Source organism: Nipponia nippon, unplaced genomic scaffold (assembly GCF_047370975.1).
Source record: "Nipponia nippon isolate SJK-2023a ecotype South Korea unplaced genomic scaffold, ASM4737097v1 scaffold_1, whole genome shotgun sequence".
Classification (NCBI taxonomy): Eukaryota; Metazoa; Chordata; class Aves; order Pelecaniformes; family Threskiornithidae; genus Nipponia; species Nipponia nippon.
Genome location: NW_028262290.1, coordinates 157735614 through 157759440, shown reverse-complemented (window position 1 = coordinate 157759440; position 23827 = coordinate 157735614). Strand labels below are relative to the sequence as shown.

The 23827-nt window shown below is 37.2% G+C and overlaps 1 protein-coding gene across 7 annotated transcripts in view; it reads right to left on the bottom strand.

Annotated features, from left to right (window-relative positions):
- LMBR1 (limb development membrane protein 1) overlaps positions 1–23827 on the bottom strand; it is a 74871-nt gene that overhangs the window by 20519 nt on the left and 30525 nt on the right. For 5 of the 7 annotated variants that reach the window (XM_087730074.1, XM_087730081.1, XM_087730066.1 and 2 more), the window contains 3 exons: positions 23202–23305; positions 2000–2126; positions 1508–1576 (listed from right to left, as the gene is read on the bottom strand). In XM_087730074.1, the coding sequence (XP_087586200.1) occupies positions 1508–1576; positions 2000–2126; positions 23202–23305 (300 nt within the window). Of the gene's footprint in view, positions 1–1507; positions 1577–1999; positions 2127–3947; positions 3969–23201; positions 23306–23827 lie in introns of those variants that run through there. The other 2 variants (XM_087730111.1, XM_087730106.1) reach the window with 2 other exon arrangements.

Sequence of the window (23827 nt, the reverse complement as noted above, 5' to 3'; positions counted from 1 at the left end):
ACTCATTTTTATTAACTAGTGTTTCACTATCGCTACCACATATTACAGGAAAAATACAAGACTATTCAAGAAGGCTAACTTAAGCTAGTCTTCCTTTACTACAGAGGAAGCCTGCAGAAAAAGGAGAAAAGAGAAAGGAAGCGATACTCCAAATCACCACTGCAATAAGCCTTACTCATAGACTGCTTCAGCAATTAAGCCAGCTGAAGATCTAGTGAAGCTCTACTACTTTCCCACTGCTGTATGCTACCCTTTCAGCTACACAGGCAGAACAGCTTGGAGGGCCTTAAGTAACATCAGTGATTTGCTTGTATAAATTACAAATAACTCTTCCAAAAATTGGCATTTAAACCCAATTATTTTGGTGAGCTGGTTCACAATAGCCCCAGAACACACTCGTGTGTTTTCATCTGTGCTGAAACAAACTGCAAGACAGATGTAGGAAGTTTGTAAGCCAACTTCCCAATTAAAACATTCAGCAACTGTTGTGAATGACACTCTTGAACAGCATACATGAGACATTCAGAACCACTTTTTTTTTTTTTTTTAAACACCACCCACCCATTAACATGGATTTGAGAATCTCCACATACAGAGAACCTCAGGAGACTCACCCAGGTCTCTGTGAGCAACACCGTTCAGAGACAGATCTGCTGAATTTTAAGGAAGCTTCAAACTATCATTCCCCACCCTTCCTCCACAGTGACAGCCCTGTAGTGTTAGCTGTAAACCTGTAACACCTGGAGAACCAGGGAAACCACAATAATCTAGAAAGGGAGCTGTTCTGTCCCCCTCTCAGCAGTTTTCTAGAAATTATTGGGCGGGGGGGGGGGACGAGGGCTGAAATTGTAAGTGGACGAGGGCTGAAATTGTAAGAGCCTTCCATCATCTTTCTTATTCCCCTAAACATGGATGATTGAACTCTGGCTAGGACTAGTCAGTATAAGGTTGGGAGTTTTACTGCATTTGTTTTATATGCAACCATGTAACTGACCTCCAGACTGACCAGCTACCAGTTTTGTCACTACTAAAGTGAATTGCACTGTGTTCCAACTTTTGTCTATACAGGAAGACTTTCAATTAAAAAAGGAAGCAGGACCATTTACTGAATATAGGGCAAACTAAGTGTTCCAAAATAACTTTCCATACTACTAACCTCCTACAGGTATTTCATTTAAAAATTGTGCTTTTCTTTGCAGAATGGAGCCTATTTTTCAAATACCTGCTTTAAAAAGTTAAAAATTGAAATTATTTAGGGTGAAGTGTGAAGTTCCTCAAAACCTGGAAGTGTAAGGTAGCATTTGTTCACAAACTTCAGAACCCAAACCTAACAAATTTACATCTAAATTTAAACTTAAGAATGGGGGGAAAAAAAAAAAATTAAAAAAGCCATTTTCACACTCTTAACTTTCACAATCTTAATTTTCACAATGAAAAACAGTTTCCTTTAATCTTTAAAAAAAAATTAAAATCATTCATCTTTTGGAATAATCAGGAAAATACTTACACAGAAGTAACAAGCATCCCATCAGTGATATACAGGAATATAAATACGGGAGGTAGAATTCCCAGAGGTCTGTAAAGAAAATATTAAGCACAGCCTTAGCTTATTACAAATAGGCTACTTATGGCACAAACACAACTGACATAACCTCTTTTCTTAAGCATTCAAGATTATACTTGAAAATACAATTGTTCAAACTAAGAATTATGTAATAATCCTGCAGGCAACTAAATCCCCAAGTACTTTAGCTTGGAAAATATCTTCAGCTTTTATCAGTTAAGTCACTTGTTTTTAACACACCTCGTGTCCACATGAGCACGGAACTTCTCAGCATGCTAAAAACGTATTTAACAGAAAAAATGGTATTGACCAAATTAATACAACTTCACAACCTGTGCAATACTCACATAGCATTTACTAGAAATACATTTAGTTGAAAACATCCATTTCCATGATTAAAATGAAACTAGTGCGGTGGTTTTTTAAATTCCATACCATACAAAGACTCCATACTGGCAGCATCATTGTCTATGAGTGCCGAAGCCACCCATACGATTCCAAGGATAAGCAGTGCAAGAAGAATAAGCATTACAAGGGTTTCCAAAATGCGTGCTCTGATGCCCTGTGGGCAGAAGAGGGGAGAGGGAGGAAAAAACACAGCCAAGAACTTTGAATCAGGTATTTTCAAACATAAGAAAAAATACAAATAAACAGCAGTTCCTTCTTCCTAAATATATAATCACATTTAATCATGTAGACAAAAGCTTAACATGTAATGCACATTTAAAAGGCAGTGCATAAAAAAAGGAAGTACTTACGGCTTTATAGTGCCCAGATTGCGTTTTTCCCCTTAAAACCATAGAAAAATGTTCTAAATTGTGTATGCCTTACAGTTCTCATTAATCTCATTATTCCATAAAGTATTCTTTATACCATATGATTTTGTTCGAGCATTTTTAAAAGATGGATTACTTTCCTAATACTTTCAGCAAAGAAAGTGGATTAGCAAATTTTTATCTATGATTCCAATCAAGGGAATGGAAAGCCAATTATGGCAAATAGCCAAATGGTCCAGGCAAGCATTAAACCCTGCGCAGGTACAATGCACCAATTTAGTTAAAATACATTCTTCAACTGCGATTGCTTCTGCACCGTTCCTCACAGTCTTCAGAGCCCTCAAGCGTACGCTGGCAGTACTGCTCGCACACTGCTGCAGCCGCATCCATCACCTCCCACCTCTGCACGCTCTGCGCTGAATGAAACCCGTACGTCTCGCTTACAACACGCACAAATCACAGGGCTACAAGGTTCTATCACAGCATTTGCCCTTGAATCGAAAAACGTAACAACGCTCTCGGAGTTGAGCGTTAGATTTGCAAATGTAAACATACCAAATAATACAGAAAACCATATTCAGGGTTTTTTAACTGGTGTTTTTAACACTAATTTTACTAATTTCAAGCAATAGAGCTATTGGGATGCATTCTTCAGACATCCTTGCCATTAAGGGACCATCAGATTGCTGTTCATATAACAATTTTACTTTTATTTTTCTTCATTTGCCAGTGTACATCTCCACAAGCAAACCCACTCTTGTTTCTCACACCGGTTCTCCCCAACTTGGGCATATTCCACTGAAAAGTCTACCTTATAGTTAAAAGCAGAAAGTTTGTTTTACTTTACTGTTTGTCTACTTTTATCACCTCCTCCCTCACTGCTTAACACAAGAGGGTAACCTTTAAATGACATTTACCCTGAAAATTATGCTCCCTACATAACCACTGCACCCAACCATGAATGAGGACCTCAGGCATCCTAACCGTAAGCATTGATCTCTTCTAGCACACCAATTCCTCTCCGCATCAGTCCCCTGCGGAACGGCTAAGGTAGCACGAAGGAAAAAACAGACCTTCACAAAATTCCTAAGGCCTGAGTGGGCAGATTAAGTCCAACTCCAAAAAGGATCTCAAACACCAAATTTCAAATTAAAGGTAGTACGGATAGGATATGGATTTACTCCTAGAATTTATTTTGTGTATAATAAAAGTGGCTTTGAGGTTGTTAAAAGTTATTAAAATGTTATTTTTGTAGTGCTCAGAAACTAGCTTTCAGTCTTCCATGAGTTATTTTGAAGGTGTGCAAATATATCTATTTGAAGATTAAATAGCCACATGTTTAATATTAAAGTTTTGAACTCGAGCAGTAAGTTACTAGGAAACAGATTACAGTCTAAGTACTGAGCACTGATATAGAGCTTTCACTTTACAACAGAAGAAAGTCACAGGATTAAAAGAAAAAACTCAAAACATTCAAGGATGCATGCACAAAGATCTTCTAGCTTTCCAAAAACCTTGAAGACTCCTTTCCTCTCCTAGGCAGAGGAAAATATAAAGCTACCTCCTGGGTTTCTGAAAGCCTTAACCACAGAAAGTGGATTCCTTACTTGAAAAAAGAAAGTGGATTCCTACTACGAGACACATGCACAAATCTCAGCCTCTCTGACTTCAAGTTTCACAGCAACAGATTCTTCTGGACAAACCTGGAAAATATTTCATTTTACATGGTGACCCAAACACCAAGTCCTCCTGCCTTGGATGGAGTAGCACAATTGTCAAAACAAATAAACAAGAAATACACTGTGATGGAGACAGTCAACTGTAAATAACATTTTTTCATATTTACTGCAAGTGTTCTCTGAAGACAGGTAAGATTAAGACAATACAAATAACATTCTCTCTCAAAAAAACGAGTACTACAGCAAGTACTCAGAGGTAACCATTGCTTTTGGCCAAAAGTACCATTGGCACAAACTCCAGAAAAAGCCAGTTAGCTGCCTAATGAGCCTCCTCCATTTTATGGTTTCCATGCTAATTTGAATAATCTTTGATTCCCAGAAAGTTGGATCAGTCTCCTTCTGTTCTCACTAGCTACACCTATCTCCACACCCATGTCATACACCAGCAATACTGCAGTCTCATGTATGTATTGAAAAGCAGGACTGACAGTTCACTCCAACGGCAGAACAAGTTTTATATTACACAGCACACACACAACAGGATTCACACACTGATGATCACTTAAAAATAGTAAAATAGTAATATTTTTAAGAACTTCAGTGAAGTGACTAGATAGAAACATTCTGCCATAGGCACTAATGAATACCTGGTAACAGTCCAGAACAAAGGAAAAAAAAAAAAAAATCAAGGTGCTTAAAGCATATAGGTAAATACTTAATCTCAATTAGGCACCCATAAGACTGTGCCCTATTAAAACATTAATGTTCCAGGCACATTAGCTCACAGTTACGTACATTAGTGTATCTGTCAAACAGCTGGTATTTGCAAGGAACAAAAGGTACAGAATTACCCCCACGCACACACACGGAGCAGACTTCTGGAGAACCACAGCATGGCTGAGGGTGGCAGGGACCTCTGGAGGTCACCTGGTCCAACCCCCCTGCTCAAGCTGGGCCACCTAGAGCCGGTTGCCCAGGATGGTGTCCAGGCAGCTTTTGAGTACCTCCAAGGATGGAGACTCCACAACCTGTGTGGGCAACCTGTGCCAGTGCTCAGGCACCCTCACGGTAAAAAAAAGAAGAAGTGAGAAGCGAACCTTAGACACCCGTAATATTTCTTATTGTTGCTGAACATAGTTTTGTTTCTAACAAAACAATTGTAACATCACTAATTTAACAGCTGGGGAAAAATCTATACTCCTGATTTTGAGAACAGAAAGAAAAAACAGGTAAATACAAGTAACATTTTGTTTTGTTTCAGTGAAAGCAAAACTATGCAAATAAACCTTGAAATTCAACGCTGAACATTTTTTTTTCTGAGCAAAAAACTCTTCACTGACATTTTGGTTTTGGCTTAACATTTCTTCTTTGAGTCATTTCTTTTCTCTCCCACAGCCCCATTAGATTACTCAGATTTCTTAGACGAACCAAATGTCACGGCATACCTTCACGGCACAGAAGATATTGCCACTTCTATTTCACATAATACTTGTTGCACTTTTTTAATCCATTTACTCCTCACATTTTTTCGTGTGAAAAGGAGCATTAGAGTCTGCCATCTTCAAACCCAGCAACAATCCCATCTAAAACTGGAGATTTCAGATCAGCTTGTAAGCGTACATTTATTGCTCATGTTCGGTCTACACCAACCTATGTGTCTCGAGTACAGAATTAACAAATGAGTGCAATATGAAAAAACATGTATTGTAGGTACGTAGGACTACTTCAAATTAGCATTCTAACTAAGCAAGGAAAAACAGTCATACAGCACTAAATCTTAGTGTCAAAAAAGTGACTGCATTTGAATCAATTGGAAGAGTTCTTTGATTCCTCATCGTCAGCATGCAATGGGAAACGACGGAAACCTCTACCACACCAACGAAGGAGGCAGCCTACCCAGCAAGTTAAGTGTGTGTGCACGTGCACATACATGTACACATACTGGGGCAGGTAAGGGAAGAAGAGGGGAACAGTCACCTTTTACATCAGAGTTTTCCAGTTCGATTGTTTAATCAGGAGAAACTGCCTCATGAGCTCCTATGATCACTGCTTAACATTACTATGGAAACTAAACTGACTATAAGAAAGAGGAGTGGGAAAATACTGTGTATATTTAGCTTTCCATATTGTATTCGAGAAGGAAAATGAAGCTGTCCAAGTCTTCACCTAGTCTTCTTTTCCTAATGGGTCTGACAGGTAAGAAGGAAAGCAAGCACTATACAACCAGCCAGCTTGCATCAGGTTTTTCAGAAAGTTGTTCCAGATCTCAGCTTTCGAACCTGCATTTGATAACTCAAATACTACTTCATTCTTAAGGTGTTCTGCGTTATGAACAGAATGCATACACCACAATTAATTCACTGTCTTATGAATTATTTTAATGTAATTCCACTTGCGGTTTAACCTGTTTTGAAGAAGGGATTTATTTATCACCAAACCAAGCATGGATTGCACAGTAAAGCACCAGAAGGATACCTCCAGGATACTGACACAGGGAGGAAAAAAGACTGGGTTGCTTCTATCCTATGTTCTAGTATTTAAAGAAGGATTCAAACCTAAGATGCAGACTGAAACAAATGATAAATGTCTATGCAGCTTATTAAGGGGGGGGCATAAGGAGAATAACCTTGATACCACTATCAATTAAAATATCAAACGCAGAGTTCAGTACAACATTAACTATACAGCCTTAAATAACCCTCCCATGCTGTAGACTTATGAGATAAACACAACCATAGCTTTTAGTAATAATTAAAAATAAAAATTAAAAATTTCCCCTCCACCTCAAGCTAAATTGTGTTGTTTTTAAATACGGTGACAAGACAATTCCAAACAAGAAGCGTGAGCTCAGGCAACACACTTGATTTCTTTTCAGTAAAACAAGCTGACCCCTGCAGTACTTCTATTAGCAACGTCAATTTTAAGAAGGTTAAATCCCTTACTTTCTCTTGGCCAGTTACTGCTGGGATGCTGGATAAATTGGAGAGGTAACCAAAAAAAAAAAAAATCAAGATATCAAAAAGAAAATCACAAGCTACACAAAATGTAACTGAGTTTTAAGTTATAAAATTAAATGCTGAATGGAAATACACATTAAGGTGGTGGTTTTTCATACTTTCACTGCTAGACACTAAGAATATTGCTGTGACTTCAGCTTACATTTGTGTGCACAAGGAGAGAGGAGTGGGAAAGAAATAAGGGAAGTAGGAGGACCTAGAAAAAAATATATGCCTTTTAAAAAAGCTTGTCTAGAATAAAACCTGGGATTAGAAATATTATTTGCCAGTCAGGAAGATTAGAAAATCTGAATCTGTAATCAGGACACAGTCCTCAAAGGAAAGGGATGAAGCAATGCAGACTATGGTTACTTCTTCAGACACTCCCTGAAGATCTCAGAAAACAAGCATGACATGAACAGATTTTTTTATTATAGAGAAGGGGCTCAGAAAGCACCCTCACTTTTGTAGGTGTTGGTGTTGCTCCTGCTCCCCAGGGACAGGCAGAGGAGAGGGAAGGCTATAAAACACTAAGAAGGTGAGAGAGAGGAACTGGAAGTGAAACAGAAAGACGAAAAGGGAAAGGGGCAGCAGTAACGCAAGCTAAGAAAGGTAGAAGTGTTGAGAAGAAGAACCTGATCTGTGGTCTTCAATTTGTACACAAGTTTCTCTGTAGGTCTGAAAATGAGAGGAATGTTGTTCCCGGGATGGACTCAGTTAGGGCCATCCTTTGGGAAGCATGAGCCACAATTTGAAGGAAGGTGGCACTTCTCTTGCTGGACAGTGATTTTAGTTTTAGTAGCCCAATTTTGAAGTCTCTTTCCATGAAGGTATCTAGAGCAAAACATCAACTGTTATTGCTTCCAGCACTACAAGCTCGTAAGATCATCTTTGGTAACTGCTAAACAGGAAAACAAAACCCACATCCAACAGCTTGCAATTTCCTCAAGTGAGTTGCAGGTTATCCATAAGGCAAAATGGACTTCTGGAAGTGAATTACCTGCGTGGTTCCCTATTGTCAGGGAAGCAGAAGCTTGGCATCATACAGGCCAACTCGACACATAAAAGGAGTCTCTTGTGGAGGATGAAAAAAAATATGGTCAACAAAAACTTTTGGAAGCTAATTACTATAATCTGACAGAAATTACAATTAAACTGTTTGTCAAGAAAATTGGGGAAAAAAGACTGATAGATTATACCCTCTAACCACCTCCCCCTTTTTTTTAAACTTCAAAGTTTCACAGTTTAGACTCAACAGCTCACCTACATTTTTTACTCACAACACATTTTCAAAATCCACCTAGTTCTTTAACGTGAGCACTTAACCAACTAATTTTTTTTCTTTTAAAGGAAAGATGTTTAACACATCAATCCCAGCAGCCTGGAACTTGCCAGAAGCCTAGTAATATCTGTCATCTTCTCTGTACACTAATGAGGAGGGAAAAAAAAACAAACCCAACAAACAAAAAGAGCATTTGAAGCTCTCAAGGCATACCTACAAATAAAAGCTGTCCTACAAACACATTCTAAGAATCTTGTGGTTTGTATAGCCTTAGAGATGTCTGACTCTGACTTCTAATTCTTTAAAATTCCATTGCTGAGACATTCAGAAGTTTTTATATTGTTTAATCCTGAGCTACTTACACTACCTGAAGCAGTGGGCCTAAGCACTCATGTTTCCAGAAAAGCCTAATTTTAGCAAGAAAGGTTTTAATTATTCTAGGAATGTTCTGACAAATTTTTAGTTGCTACTCTAGAAGGCATCAAAGTGTCACCATGTTTCTTTCCTATTATGATTAGCACAGATAAGTCACACTGGATGATAAATATCCAAAATATATTAAAAGTCAGCACGCGGCCAAAAAAAAAAGGTAATTCTTCAGCTGAAAAGCACAATGAAGTACAAATGGCAACAACAGTCCTGAAGGGATGACGGATGTCATACATGAAAGTAAAAAAATTATAATTACTAAGGAAACCATTTCTCCTCCCCAGTACATTTGTGTTAAGCAGGATGAGTATTATGCCAGTTGCAACACATTAAGACTTTTCCCACTATGTGTTGGGAAACGTAACACCTAGAAGCTGGTTTTTACTTTATAAGAGAACATATGTTTGGTGACAGTTTCTTACAGCTTTTCAATAAGGAAAAGGGAGATTTCTTGATAATGGAGACAGTAAGAAGCGTTGGGTTTTCTTCCCCATTTGAAATTCTAGAACTATTTTGAATGATATAAATGTAACAATACAAAACGCTTTGCCATTAGGCTAGCACAGGTAACAAGTGAAGACCTCGCTCTGCACGCTGGTTGTCCACAAGGTTTCGTGTGCCTCGTGTAACCAGCAGTTAGCACAGGGAACCTTCTGGACTACAGTGACTGGCGAGGACAGCGCGTAGGCAAGAAACCTGCTGACTGCTCCTCTCTCCCCTAAGAGTCACGTGCAAAATCGGGAAAGGCTTAAAAGGAAATCTCTGACGACTGCCGTTCTTGCAAAGCTAAGGTAAAACATGCACCATATATCCAGGAAACACACTGGGAAGATACGGTTATCTTCCAAGCAGTGACACAACCCTGTGCCAGAAACTCACAAGTTGTTACCTTTCGGGGAAAGAATGGTTACATAAATGAAAGCAATCAAGCCATTTTTTGCCAATTTTTGCTCTTCCAGCTGTGATTAGGAACACATATTATTTTCCAGCAATTTAAGCATAATTTTTAATGCTTTCTAATGCTATTAGGATTTCAACATGTATGTACAAGGTAACATTTACCAAGAGTTCTTGTGTTTTAACACTGATGAAGGAGTAGAAAAACTTGCAACATGTTATTTTTTTCTTTCCGTAAGAAGCAAAACTCCTGGTAAAACCAAAGAACTACAGCCCCACCCCTACCTCAAGAAACAGCATTTCTTTGCTGGAACATTACTTGGCTATAGTGATTTTGATGAACGCATTATTAGCTCCTATAAGATGGACATTTTTGGAACTACATCACCAATGTACAACATGGTATGGCTTTTGTTAATTCTCTTAATTCTACATTTTAATTTGGTTGCAAACTGTGCAGGGAAAAAAAAATTATCAATGAAGTAAAAATTACAACGTTACACACAAAACCAGAGAGTCCTAACAAAGTTTCTATGGTGCTCAATATTTGAACACAGTTCTGCTTGGACATCTTGACCTCTTGCAAGGTAGGTAAACATCACTTTTTCCACCATGCCCTGACCCACGGGGAAAGCCTGGGAAACATTTCTGCAATCATGGCACATTTAAAGTACACACGAAGCCCATTGTTTTCACGTGACAAAAAGGAGTCTTAGTAACCTTAAGATTTGTTCAGTGAGAGGCTGACTGCAACAAACATGCATGCTAACGTCCACAGAAAATAAATGGAGGCACTAAAAAAGAACGAGAATTACAGCAGGTATGAGGTTGGCGATGTTATATATTAACATCAGCTACATTTTTAGCACACGATACCCCCTCTTTCTCAATTTGTGAGCATTAGAAAAGAGATCAGCTTCAGGCACTCTAACCGTTTCTATGGTTAGAAACCATACTTTGAGCAATCTTTGTTCTGCTCTATTCAAGGCAGTACAGAAACAATTTTTTAATAAGTAAAGGAGACCCATTTTCCATCAGGTAATGTGGAAACACATTCTACATTTAGCACACTGATGTTTAGTCAAGGGCTCATTACGTTAGGAGACTACCACAAATTGCTGAGTCAAAACCAGGTAGTTTTAGGAAAACTCTGTTCATTTTAAAAATGTAGAAGCCAACGACTCAGAACCCTCACAGAGTGAGCTAAAAAATTTTAGTCCAGAAATAATATATTCAGGCATCAGATTCAAGAAATCAGAAAAGAAGTTTCTTTGCCCATGCAAGAACCAAAGACTTCAGACTGTAACCAGAGCTGACTGTCTTCTCCCACAGCACCTCTTCCCTCACAGAATCTTTCCAGCCTGTGGGGATTTTAAGATTAAAATGAACATTTTTCATCACAACACAACGAGAGTATTTTCAAGTTTGTTTATCTTCCACACAATACAAATCTTAAAAATTCATAGACACAAAGCATTCCCAGCAACTTTCAGCTGATTTTTTGTTAGTGTCTTTTCCCAAATGGTTTCACAGTGGTTACCATTCTGTCAATGGAGGCAGCTGAAATCATTTAAATGTATAGAAGTTAACAGTTACACAGTATAAGTAAGAAAATCCAGAAATTTCAAAGGGAAACTAAGAACTGGAGAGAGAAAAATGAGATTAAAGGAACTTGATGAAAAAAAGCATGATGAGTTCTTTGGGTATCGGCTAAAGACACGTACCAATAAGCATTAGAGCTATGCCTGCCAAGTTGGAAATGAAGGACCAAAAAATCACTCAACGTCAAAAAAAAAAAAAGATGTCTTTATTTAGTAGACTGGTGAAGAGGACATCTACCCAGGACGCAGTACACCCACTGAAGTGACTCCTCTGCCAAAGAAAACTTAGGCCCTCTTCGCTGGTGTCCCAGAAGAGTATCCAAACCACAGTGTTACAGTATATTTTGGGGTCCATACCCAAACTTTCCTGTTGACATCACTGCATGCAAATAACTCACTGAAATAACCTAAGAACCAAGATGGACTCCTTGCAGACTTGCATCCTCGTGACTGGGATAAAAAACAGTTCTTTCTCACTTTTTTTCCCTAGGATCTATTTAATTATCCAACACAAGATGGTCTCCTGTGAGAATAACATGAGATTTATTTATTGCCTAGCAGTCACAGCATTGTTTCAAACACATGGATTCAAATTACTTAAGGAAAGACCATGCACCTGGCTCTTCCACATCTAAGTATCATTCTTGTGTATTTAACATGGAAATAGTATCTTAGGAAAAACATTCCCTCCAAATTTTGCAACAGAAGACATACCAATTTCTTAAAATGAGGAAAAGCTAGACAGAATATCAGAGAAAATGCAAACAGCTACTAGCTGGAATAAAATAACTACAGCCTACAGCTGTCAGACGTATGCTACTACCCTGCTGCAGCCTGCCCTTCCCTCCTTTGCAGAAAAACTATTAAAAAAACCCCAACCAACCAACCAAACAAAAACCAAACAGGATTATGTCTCAGCTCTTATTAAAAAGGACAGATGCAGATCTATTGACACTATGGTAAAAGCATACAACCCAATCCTTTTGAGGAGAAGGGAAGTAAGAAATTAAAGGATACACATAGCAAAATGATGACTGTCCCAGCGCTACCCCTTCCCCCCCCAAGTTTCCTCTGCTGTTCCATTCACTAGCCCAGCCCTCACTAATTAGCTCTTAGATGCTCCACTCCCTCCACCTACCAAGTTTCCCAGACTTTCCAAAGCCACCTGCAACAACAACATGGGAGCTGTGGGATTTCTGACACTATGAGTCTCCCTCTAATCATTTACTTTTGGATCAGAAAGAATCTTTCCTGCTAGACTGCAGTGATAGGAAGATAAATAGATATTTTCCATCTTCTTTGTAGCTTGGCAGATGATTAAGATAAGTAATGCAAAAGTATAAAGAAAGACTTGGAATTTGTGATTGCGTTTCTGGAAGAAACCAACCACAAAGGCAGTTCCCAAAAGCAAATGAAGCACACAGGTCACTATTGAAGTTTTAAAATAAAGAGAAGCTTGAAGTTTTTTTGGTGTCAATGTCTATTACTAACCCTGTGCAAGGGTGAATAAGATCAAGAAGAAAACACACTTCTAGGAATTGGTCAAAGCACCAGACTGATGGAAGTTCCTTTTAATAAGCTAGGAAATCCTTCAAAAAGCTACACCCAAAAAAAAATTAAAAAATTTAAAAAAAAAATGGCCAGGGATGGGAGACAAACTCCTTGGTCCTCCTTCTTCCCCTTCTCTGTAAATAAAGTTGTTGGCTGCCTTACAAATCTTCACTACAGATGCGTTAGCTCCTTCCTTGTGTTGTTAATTCAAAGTAATTCATTCTTAATATAGAGCAATCCTTAATGTGGAGTATTTCTAGTAATACTAAATAAGTAACATAGACTAAAGGTCTAAATATCACATTGCTCGTTATCAGTACTAATGAAAAAAAACATTGTTTTTAGAGAGGGAATCAGAAGTGGTGTTTACTTAGTAAAGCCTCATTTAACAAAAGGAAGCCCATCAGAAAATTGTTTCATGCCTTTCTATGATTTCAAAATTTTTATTAAAACTTGCCACTATCAATATAAAATTATATGGCAATTTTCCTCTCTGTGAATTAAAATGACATTTCTATTAAATCTGTAATTTTTTTTAATATATAAAGTAACAAAAGTGCATAAAGAGACATAAAATAGATGTAATGTTTTTGCTTGCCCTGAAAAGTCACTATTTGATGTCAATGAAGACTCAAATGAAAACACAGACTAATGTGAAAATATTCAAATATTCAAATCTTAATAAAATATTCCTTATGCATAAAACAGCCATTTTTACAAAGGAATCACCATGCTCAAATAAAAACAGCAGCAGATCAATTTAATGTTTCTTACCATGTAATAAAAGAAACGCAGATACTGAGATGGAAAGGTGTTCACATTGCTTTCTTGAAGCCTCTAACTCAAACACGCCAAATTCTTAGAGGCATCTGCGTTTTTCCATTGACTAAAAGAGGGGGCTTCTAGATCCCCTGAATCACAGCCATTTCAGGGACCCTACATGTGTGGATACTTACTTCCTTCCCAATGGATGGCAAAATTTTCTAATTTAAATGAAATAGTTATATGAATTTTATTATAAACGGATAATAATAATAAAAAAAGATGAAATACATCTCAGGGGTTTTAGATATACAGCTATCAGCTACCACAAACAGAAGGGTGTATAGAGGGCATTAAGAAGGCTCCATCCAAACAAAATTTGAAAACTACTCATTTCTCCCTAAAAAAAAAAAAAAAAAAAAGGTATCTTAGGGAAGAAAAAAAAGTATTTTAGAACCCAGTGCTCCAGTTTACATCAATGATAAACGAAGAGATTCAAGCTTTGTATTGGTAGCTGTACCACCTGTACACTTTACAGGTAGTAGAAGTATTTAGCATGTCTATTTTTACTCATCTCAGGCGGAACTCCATAAGTTATCCTAAAAACAAATAAAAACTGTAACATAAAAAAACCACTCAGTTTATTCACTAAGAGAGCAGCAGAGAAATATATTCACATCTTATTCCGTTTTCAGGCTTCCAGTTACATGTTAAAGCTTTTAGCAAAGAACTATGGAAATTCCACAAAACATAAGCAGAAACGTCCAAGTTCAGAATGACGTAGGAGTGGGGAAGGCACAAAAGTTCAGCAATGCATTTCGTTCCTGGCTCAGAGGAGGTGGAATAACTAATGCTCCAGTGCTAGCTTCTAAAACTAATTGGTTTTACAGATGACGCTACCTACTCATAATGCATCAGTCATCTAATACAGTTTCTCACAGTATGCTAGAGAAGTAACGGTCAGAAAACAACATTTTGAAATAACACTAAGCGTGTTTGGGATTTTCTTTGCACAGTATTTTTACTCCAGTATTTTTAACAATCCTTGTTTCATCTTGTTACTCTACTAATTTCCATAGCTCAAATACATGAACATATTGCAAGAACACAGACTAACCTGACACATTTTGCCTTTTTACCTACATTAAAGAGTTGGTCAAAAAAAGTAATTATAACCTCAACCCCACAAACTACTGCAGAAAGGCTGAATCGTTGCTCAGCTAATGAAGTGGCAGGGAGGCAGGTAGTGCAGAAAAGCTATGCCGAATAAACTGTACCATTAACTTATCTCCTGTTAGCCTATTTTTTTGTAACTTACACTGAGGCCTCTTTAAAAGAAGTACATTCTAATTTATGGACGCAACCAACAGACATTTAACTACTTCAACAAAACGGAGCACAGATCACATCTCATCGCATCTTGATCCAATGTGTGCAACAACCAACATCCACTTATTTCCCCTTCAGCTGTCCCCAGATACAGAACTGTTACAGATGTCCAACAAACCACAGATCTCCTTACGGCAAAATAAAAAGGACAAATTTTGCATATAATGTCCTCCAACTGACTTAAGCAAGATGTCTTATAAAACCTTATAAAGTGTTTTAGACATCTACACAAATTCACATTAAGCCATTACTCCTCAGTCACAAGTTTCTCTCTCCTAGCCACTGATTCTTGAATTCCTTTTTATCTTCTCCTTGAAACGGGACATGGCCCTAAGCTGAAGAATACATGCGCGTTACTTACCTGCCCTGCACAGCATTTGTTCCTGAACGTCTAATAGACACCAAGGAAAAAAAAAGTTATGCATGCTGAAGTCTAGTCTTTGTAATGCAAAAATTAATACAACCAACATTCCCAACCTTTTCTTGGCTTATCTGTAGTAATTTTCATGTTCTTACTGTCCTTAACTTTGTCTTGCAGTCATTGTGAAAGAACAGAAAAACAGACATCCCCGCAGTACTTCTACAGACAAAGGTATTTTAATCTCATACTAATGTACAGTACATATTCCAATCACAGGTCCTCAAAAGCAGGCCATACACTCACATAACTCTTTTCGGACTAATTTGCTGAAATATACCTGTAAGGTAAGCATTTCTTTTTCCTCTGCAGAACTGCAAATAAAGGACCTGGTAGCATAAAACTATAATTTTAACATGTTTTCAGAGTTTACTGTAGACACTTGTCAATGTGACGTGCTAACAAGCATGCTAAACCTTCTCATCTTCCATTTCCTGCCATTTTATAAGCTCTTCTCAAATTTAATATTAGATGCGCTTGTCCTCTACATTACAAATTATAAACACAATCTACGTTTAGCTGTGTACACCCCATTTCTGAGACTTGAGCGGAAGCATATGAAGAGTCAAGATGCGCACCATTCTTAATGCAAGATTTACCATTAAATATGGTCCTTAACTATCCACATTACATCTTACAGATTATGTTATGGGTTTGTACAACTGTCAGTTAAGTATGCTTTTATTTTAATAGGGAGGAGGAAAAACCCTGATCAAGCTAGTTGCCAAATGAGAATCCCAGAATAATCACGTTCTGCTTCTAAACAACAACAAAAGTCTAATAAATTTTAAGTAGTGTCATTTTAAATGACTCCAGTTTAAAGAACTGGACTTCATATCTGAACTTAAGATGTTAGCTTATGTCAAAAATACAAAACCAAACAGCTGCCTTTGATGTGACTGATTAAACAACTTTTGTCTCTGGTATTACTAATGGAATGAGTAAATGGGTTGTAATATAATGTACAATAATTCAGTTACATGCTAGTAAACATTTCATGGAGATCAGAGCACTAAAGTCTCAGTTCATGCTGAATGATTTTATAGACAAATAAATATGAGCTTAAATGCCAAATAAACATACGCTGTTAACAGGGTACCTCAAGACTATTTGGCGAGCCATTACACACAGTGGCCCGTGGGTATTGCAGCTGGAGGTACGTGCAAGCATAAAACACGAAGTCAAACGCTGTTTCCAAACAAGGTTCAAGACTCTTGTGCTCTCCAAATCACTTTTCCAGAAAAATCAAGACAAATGCAGAAAACTGACTGGTTTTAATTAGAGATAATCTCATATTGGAAAGGATTTCCAAGCCACTTTCCCCAGTGTTTTGTATTACAGGAACAATTGTTTTACATGGAATACTGCTTGAAATTAGCAAGAATTTTCTAAAAGTAAATACTTCAAAACTAACTTTGAACATACTTCCTACATTGGCTTCATCGCATACTGAAAGTGTATTTTACAGTGCTCTACACCTATAGCTGTACCAGAGTTCTACTGGTACACACAGGAAAACTGGGGAGTACATCTTTTCTACGTGGAAAAACATAGAAATGAGAATTTCCATACCCACCAAGAAAGGAAAAAGCAGCAGGTTTATTTTTCACTTATGTTTATTACTATGTTTAGTTACCTAGAGTTTGCGAATACAACGCACTGCAACACAACACATTAGAAACTTAAGCTTAGTTCAGTATTATTACATAGTAACATGACTAGGAAAAGTCATTGCCGTTGATAAATACAGAGTGTATCAAATCAACTCAAATATTGAGGAGATGGAAGACATACACACCGTGGCTGCTCAGCAAGTTAACAGCAGCTAACGATCTGCAGCAAAAAAGGCAGTTTCAAAAAAATGCTAGTAACTGTATTTTTGCAAAGCTTCAATGTTTCAACTCCCTCCCCAAATAAGTAATTTTATTTACGAAACACGTTTTTAAAAGCCATGCTCCAATGAAAGACGGGAAGGGAAGAAATCTGCCTCAAACAGCAGAAACCGCTGTGTTTCACTATTTGGAAGGGAACCCGCACACCACGTTTTACTTGCACGGGCTAAGCTGCAGCTGCTAACGCAGGCAGGACTTCGCAGTCATGACAGCCAAATCTTTATACAGTAGCAAGCCCTACGCAATAAACTGTTCTGAACACTGGCCCATCTCACCTGCCTTAAGTGTATGAATAAACCGCTACATTTTTAAGTGGTGTTTTTATTAAAATAAACTCAACAAGGATTTGGGAAGAGATATCAAGGAAAGGCAAGCAGATGGAGAGACTAGCTGACACATAACAATAGCTGGTGAAATATTACTTTTATTTTCTGTAATAAACACCAAGATCAAAACATTATGCAAGTTAAATTTCCTTGAAAGGTTCCCAGCAGGAGTTTTCCTTTTTGTTTGTGCAGTACGCGATTTCCTCTCACCCACAAAAAACATACCAAGAATGTGCATGTGCCACTAACACTAAGCAGCACTTCCTTAATCACTCATTTCCAACAATTTATGGATGATCAGTGGCAAAAACGAGCAAAAATAATGAAAGCATGCAATGAAAGCTCATTGAGACAAACCGGCTTGGACTTCCTACTCATTTCTGTGTCTCTTTAAGATGGGGGTCTGATACAAATTAGCCATGGGGAAAAAAGTCATCTGGTCATAAAATACAGTACAGGGTCACTTTTATGTAAGTTTGCCAAAAGGGACATAAACCAGGACAATTTCAAACTGTGACACAGGATAGAAGTATATTAAAAAAATCTTTGTTCCTCCTCCATTGTGCTGTCATGTTGCTCAGCTTTATAGACATTCTGAGCACCAGCTCTGGCCTCTTCGCTTCCACCTGGTCTACCTAATTAATTAAGCAAGGAAGTTACCTCAAATTTTTGTACTATTTGTTTTTATTATCATGCACTTCTTTTGATGTTCCAGGAGTTAACCTCTTAATCCACAGACTCTGTGTGTTGTGTTCTGAACATTTTGGGATGTCTGGATAATTTGGATAATTGGTCAGGATGTTGCTGTCGCTCATGTTAAACTTTATGCCATGACTTCAAGTTCAAAGATCAGTATTAAGGTAAAATACTTCATAAAGCCTTCTTAAAACTCTACACTCGTGATTATGCAATACCTAGTTATTCCAGTTTCTCACGGCGGTAAATTGCACTATTTGTATTTTCTTACAAGGAAATTACTCCTAAACATCTTTATCTTTGTCAACTTCAAACAAATACAAATTTCAGTTGAAGTTACATCAAGAGAAAGCATATTTTAAAGGTCAAGAAAAGGTATAGCAATTATCTCCTCAAAAACGCTTGCCTCCTCCACACAGCAGCACACATCTAATTTTCTGTGCAGTCTGTTATCGCACATGGACACATCAGCACTGTGAACTACAGATACTCAACTGCAAATACCACAATTTCCTTCTTTCGGAGAGAATGATAAAAAATGAGGTTAATTCTGACATTAAGAAGCATGGTTGACACCTTTGTTTCATAACTGTACTACAGAATTTGAGAAGGCCAGTGACAAAGAACTGAAAGAGTATCTAAACAAGAAATATAACTTTATGCACAGGCTCTACAAAGGAAGACAAGAAGAATATAGAAAGATATGAAAAAGTTTTTAATACCAATGCAGGAGATGAAAGTTACTTCAGGTACTCCAATAGCTCAGTTAATAGCACCAGCTGAGGCGAAATATATCACGATGACCTCCAATTACTTCAATAGCCTTGAAAAACCTAATTCACACGTGTGCATGAAAATACATGCGTACGCATAAATACACACGTGGCATGTACACATATATACACAAAGATATACATATATACATACATAAATTATACACCTCCAATATTGCTTTTATAATTATTTTCCTGATAACAGAAGTCTGCAACTGCCATTAAATAGAAATAAACTGTAGCAAGGAAGAGCACTTAAGCTCTTTAAAAGGGCATGGTCAATCCCCTTAGGCCCAAAATGCCCTTTTTGAATTAACATAGTGGTTTTAATTAAAAACTAGGCAGAGAATCAGTTTGATTTTCAGTACTACACTGCATCCGTCCATGGTGAGTGCCTAATTTCCGTATTTCTCTCCTCTCCACAATATGCAAGTCTTTGGTTGTTTTAAACTGTTGCCCTGGGGAATCGAAAAGAGTCTATAAGAGGGGCCATGTGCCCTTTAGAAAGTATACTAGCAACCAAGCAAAAAAGCCATAGTAAATTGGAAGATGGTTAATCAAACCCATTCTAATTCATGAAACTTAACCAGTTAAGGAGGCAATACTACCTTACAAGAACATGGAAAGAAAAGCTATACAAAGCTCATAACAGTAACCTATGAGCTATCTGAAATATCATAGCTTGCAAAAAGTTTACATTACAGTGAACAGACAAAATTAACTTTTATAGCATAATCTATAACAAACACTCAAACAGATGGCTAAAAACTTTGGGGGTTACACCCATATGCGATAATGACTAACATTACTCTCGCAACTTAAGCTGAACAAAGAAATCCATTAAAAAATGAAAAAATCCATTCAATTTCAGAACTGGACGTCTTTCAATCATTAATTGCAGAACTTCTATTAAAACCCAACAAGTAATTCTTACATGAACACCTTCAAATAGGTATCTTGACTGTACACACCTACATCTTAAGTGACCTATCTATTCATTAGAATGAAGATAATTCTATGATAAATTCAAGACAACCTGCATAAAAGCTTCCACTGGAACAGTCTTTTTATCCAAGTTTTGAGCTGAGCTGGATATCTAGAATCAACTGCTTTCCCTACTCCTTGTATCCATCTCCCAGCTGAAAGATTAAAGATTACATATCCTGTGCCAAACCTCCTTATTGAATGCCTTTACATTTACAGTAGATCGCTCTTCTCTTAAATGCTGCAAGTTTTGCCAAATGTATGAAATGTTCTTTTAAATTGAGATCACTAAGATCTGATTTTGCCTGTTAACAGTAACAGCATTTGAATGATGTTTTATCTCTCTGGTCCATTAGTCTGATGTGATGAATGATAAAATGTGACTTTTTTTTTTAAAACTTGCACAAGTATAATCAAAACCAAAATAATTTGTTAAAGTACCAGAATTCTACAAGGTGATCATGGTCTCAAAATCTGCTTTGAAAGAGATAAGCAACGTGCCAAAATCTAAGGAAAGTAAAAAAAGACGTGAAGTACCCTTCAGATTCTAGAACTGAAAAGCTTATGTGTAATTCTGGGTTCAATTAAGCATAAAATTTCCCAGAATCCAATCACCCTATTGTGTGATGTAATTCTTATATATATATAAATATATATAACTTATTGCAAGCAGAATCATTTATCTGCATCGGAATTTGAACAGAACAGCACACTCAATTTTAACTATCAACTAAGTCCAAAATTGACATTTGCCACTTACTTTCAAAGAAAAGCAGCCAAAGACAAGGTATGTTCATATAAAAATGGACTACGATTCCTACATCTTCACCAATGGTTTTAGGGCTCACTCAAAGCTGGTAAAACAATTCAGTATATGTCTGCGTCTATTTTGGATACTTTTAAATCGAGCAGCCAGGTAGAACAGATGTTGGACAAAGGCCTCAAGTACCTGCACTAGGAATCATACTTTGCTTCTGGGATGCACCAAAACATTCAGGGGAAGTCAAAGTAACAAAACATCTCAAAAATTGGGTTCCCACACACACACACGATAGGTGGGTTTTGATACTAAAATCTGATCTCATCTATCCCCATGAAGAAGCAAAACTACTCTAAAGCACAAACAATCATCATCTTCCTGACATCTGCAGAGAGATGATGGTTCTAACTCATCTGGAGTTACAAATGCTTCCAAGTGTAAACAACATGCACTGGTGATTCTATTTATCTTGAATGGGACTTACTGATAGCCAGTATCATAAGTTTAAAAGTTACATTGTAACTATTAAAGTTTTATGTAAAGTGCAAGTTCAATGCAGCTGGGATACATAATGCATCTGTTGGAGCCAACAGAAATCTACAAGTCAAGGGGCCACACCGGCAGTACCGTAGACGGTACGCTAATGGAGAGAATCCTTGGTTTTGCTTGGACTGTAGGAGACACAAACCCTACTAAAATCAGGTAACATTTCTTTTTTAGAAGAAAACATACACATTAGCTGTAGCTAGATACTTAGAGTCAAAAGGAAAATGGAGTGGCCTCCACCTGAAAACCGAAAGGACAAAGCGAGTTGCTAAAAGTTTTCTTAGCCCTATAGATACCTGAAGTGGAGGAAGAAGAGGGAAGTGTTTTCCAGCCAAGTTGGATAATTAGAGTTACACACAGTAGTATGGACAATACTTAGCCCATCACCAAACTCCTTTGAAGTTGAACTCATTACCTTGGTCATCCAAACTTGTAACTGAAGTAACTTGGATACATCTACAGTTCGATCAATACAAAGGAAGACTGCAGTAGCATCAACGACCTCACAACAGGCTACACCAAACAAGCATTTACACACCATGTTGGTTAGGTCCCGCAGGTCCTTTCTGACACAGATATAATGCTCAGTCTATGTAATCTCCCGGTAGCTTCAGCTATAGAATAAAATCTCTGTTTCTTCACATTATTCTCCCTGAACTACAGTTTTCCTTCATGCTCTACCTTCTAAGTATCTTACTTTCTTTGCTGTCCTCTGTTTTCTCTCTTAAGTGTTTACATGAACCCTAAAATCCCAAATTGGATGCAGTACTTCAGTTGAGTTTTCCCCAATTCCACCAAAAACAAAAATGGCAACCTCATTGCCTCCACGCCACATTCCTGTCAATGCAACCAGGAATTATGTTGTCCTTCCCACCACAATCATCCCCTTTGTTGATTTACGTTACATGCGATCCACCAATGACTCAGTCTTTTGCATCCCTCTTTAATGCATTTCATTTTCCTGATTTCAGACCACTTTTCAAGATCCTTTGCTTTCTAATAACTGTCATCCAAAGGGCGCAGAATTCCCTCAAGTGTAGTATCATTAAAAACAAAAGTGTAATCATTTGGATGATAAAGATGAATGAAAACGTGCTACAATTGGTCCCCAGACACTCATTCCAGTTTAATTTATTTGATATTTACGATTTGAAATTTCTTTTGCTGTGCCTCCCATTATAGTAATTTTTTCATTTTATTTCTTTAGTTCACATATTAATATAATTGTTATCATCTTATCGTTCAGAAATTGCTTTGCCAAATTCTATGCTTCGCTGAAATATTCACCCCCCTCAACTTGAATATATTCAACAAAGTTGAACATTTTTAGTTATTCTCTACCCATTTAAGGCAGTTTTCTTAACATATTATTATTATTAATACCTACCACACTTGAACCTTTTTTTGGATGCTTGTAATCTTTAAAATTAACAAATCGAGCTTGTTTTCTCTGGGTCATCTGTTATTTAATCACCCTTCCCGTTAGTAAGAAGCCTGTACTTTTCCTTGTTACTTTATTTCTAGTGTATTTATTAAACCTTCTTTTCTTTTAACATCCCAACAAAATCATTTTCCAAAAAATAAAATCTCTATTAAAACATTTCGTTATAAAAAAATGACAAGTTAAGTGATTTTCTTGATCTCAGCATACATGGCTTTTCAAGAACTTTTTTTTTTCCCTTAAGCTTACTCACCGCCACACACCATGTACTCACTTCACCTGCTTGTGCAAGAGCGCACGTCTGTACATAAACATTCACGTAAGAATACACATCCCAGCACCAAATGCTCTCAAATTTGTAATTTCAGTTTCATCAGAAACGAGGGCTGAAAATGGAATACATACTGTAATTACTCTGTATTTAACAGCATTTTCCTACCTTTTTTAAGCCAGCAAATCCTTCCGATTCCAGGAAGAAAAAGGCAAAGGGCATCAACACAAACAAACATAAATTTGAAAAAAGAGAAGCAAGATTCCATAAACCTGCAACAAGAAAAAGTTTACATTATAAGTTTTTCAGCTTTAAAAGTTATAGACATCACACTTTCCTCCCTTACATATAAGAATGTAGCATATATACAAGTGCTAACAGAAGCCAAGTTTTTACGGATACATAGTTAATTACAGGTCATTGCTGAAAAAATACTCATTTCTCTGCATAAAATAAAAATAAAATTCAAATAAAAATTGGATACCAACTTAAACAGCAGCAACTGCCTGAAATCTTGGAAGACAGACTCCAAACTCAGGTGGACTACTTCTACAATATCCCACTCAAGGCTCTTTAGGTAACTGTTTAAAAAATTTTCAGGACAAAGTATTTTATTACCATCAGTGAATCTCACAAAATTCAGTTCTGTGTACTCACTTCCTCCCATATTTTTTTCCTCATGACAAACTTCAACAAATCATGGATTTTCACACCAGCAATACACAAATACCATCATCACCTCCAAATTAAAAGAAGATATCATGGTAACAGCAACAGCAGCCTTCCACGATGAA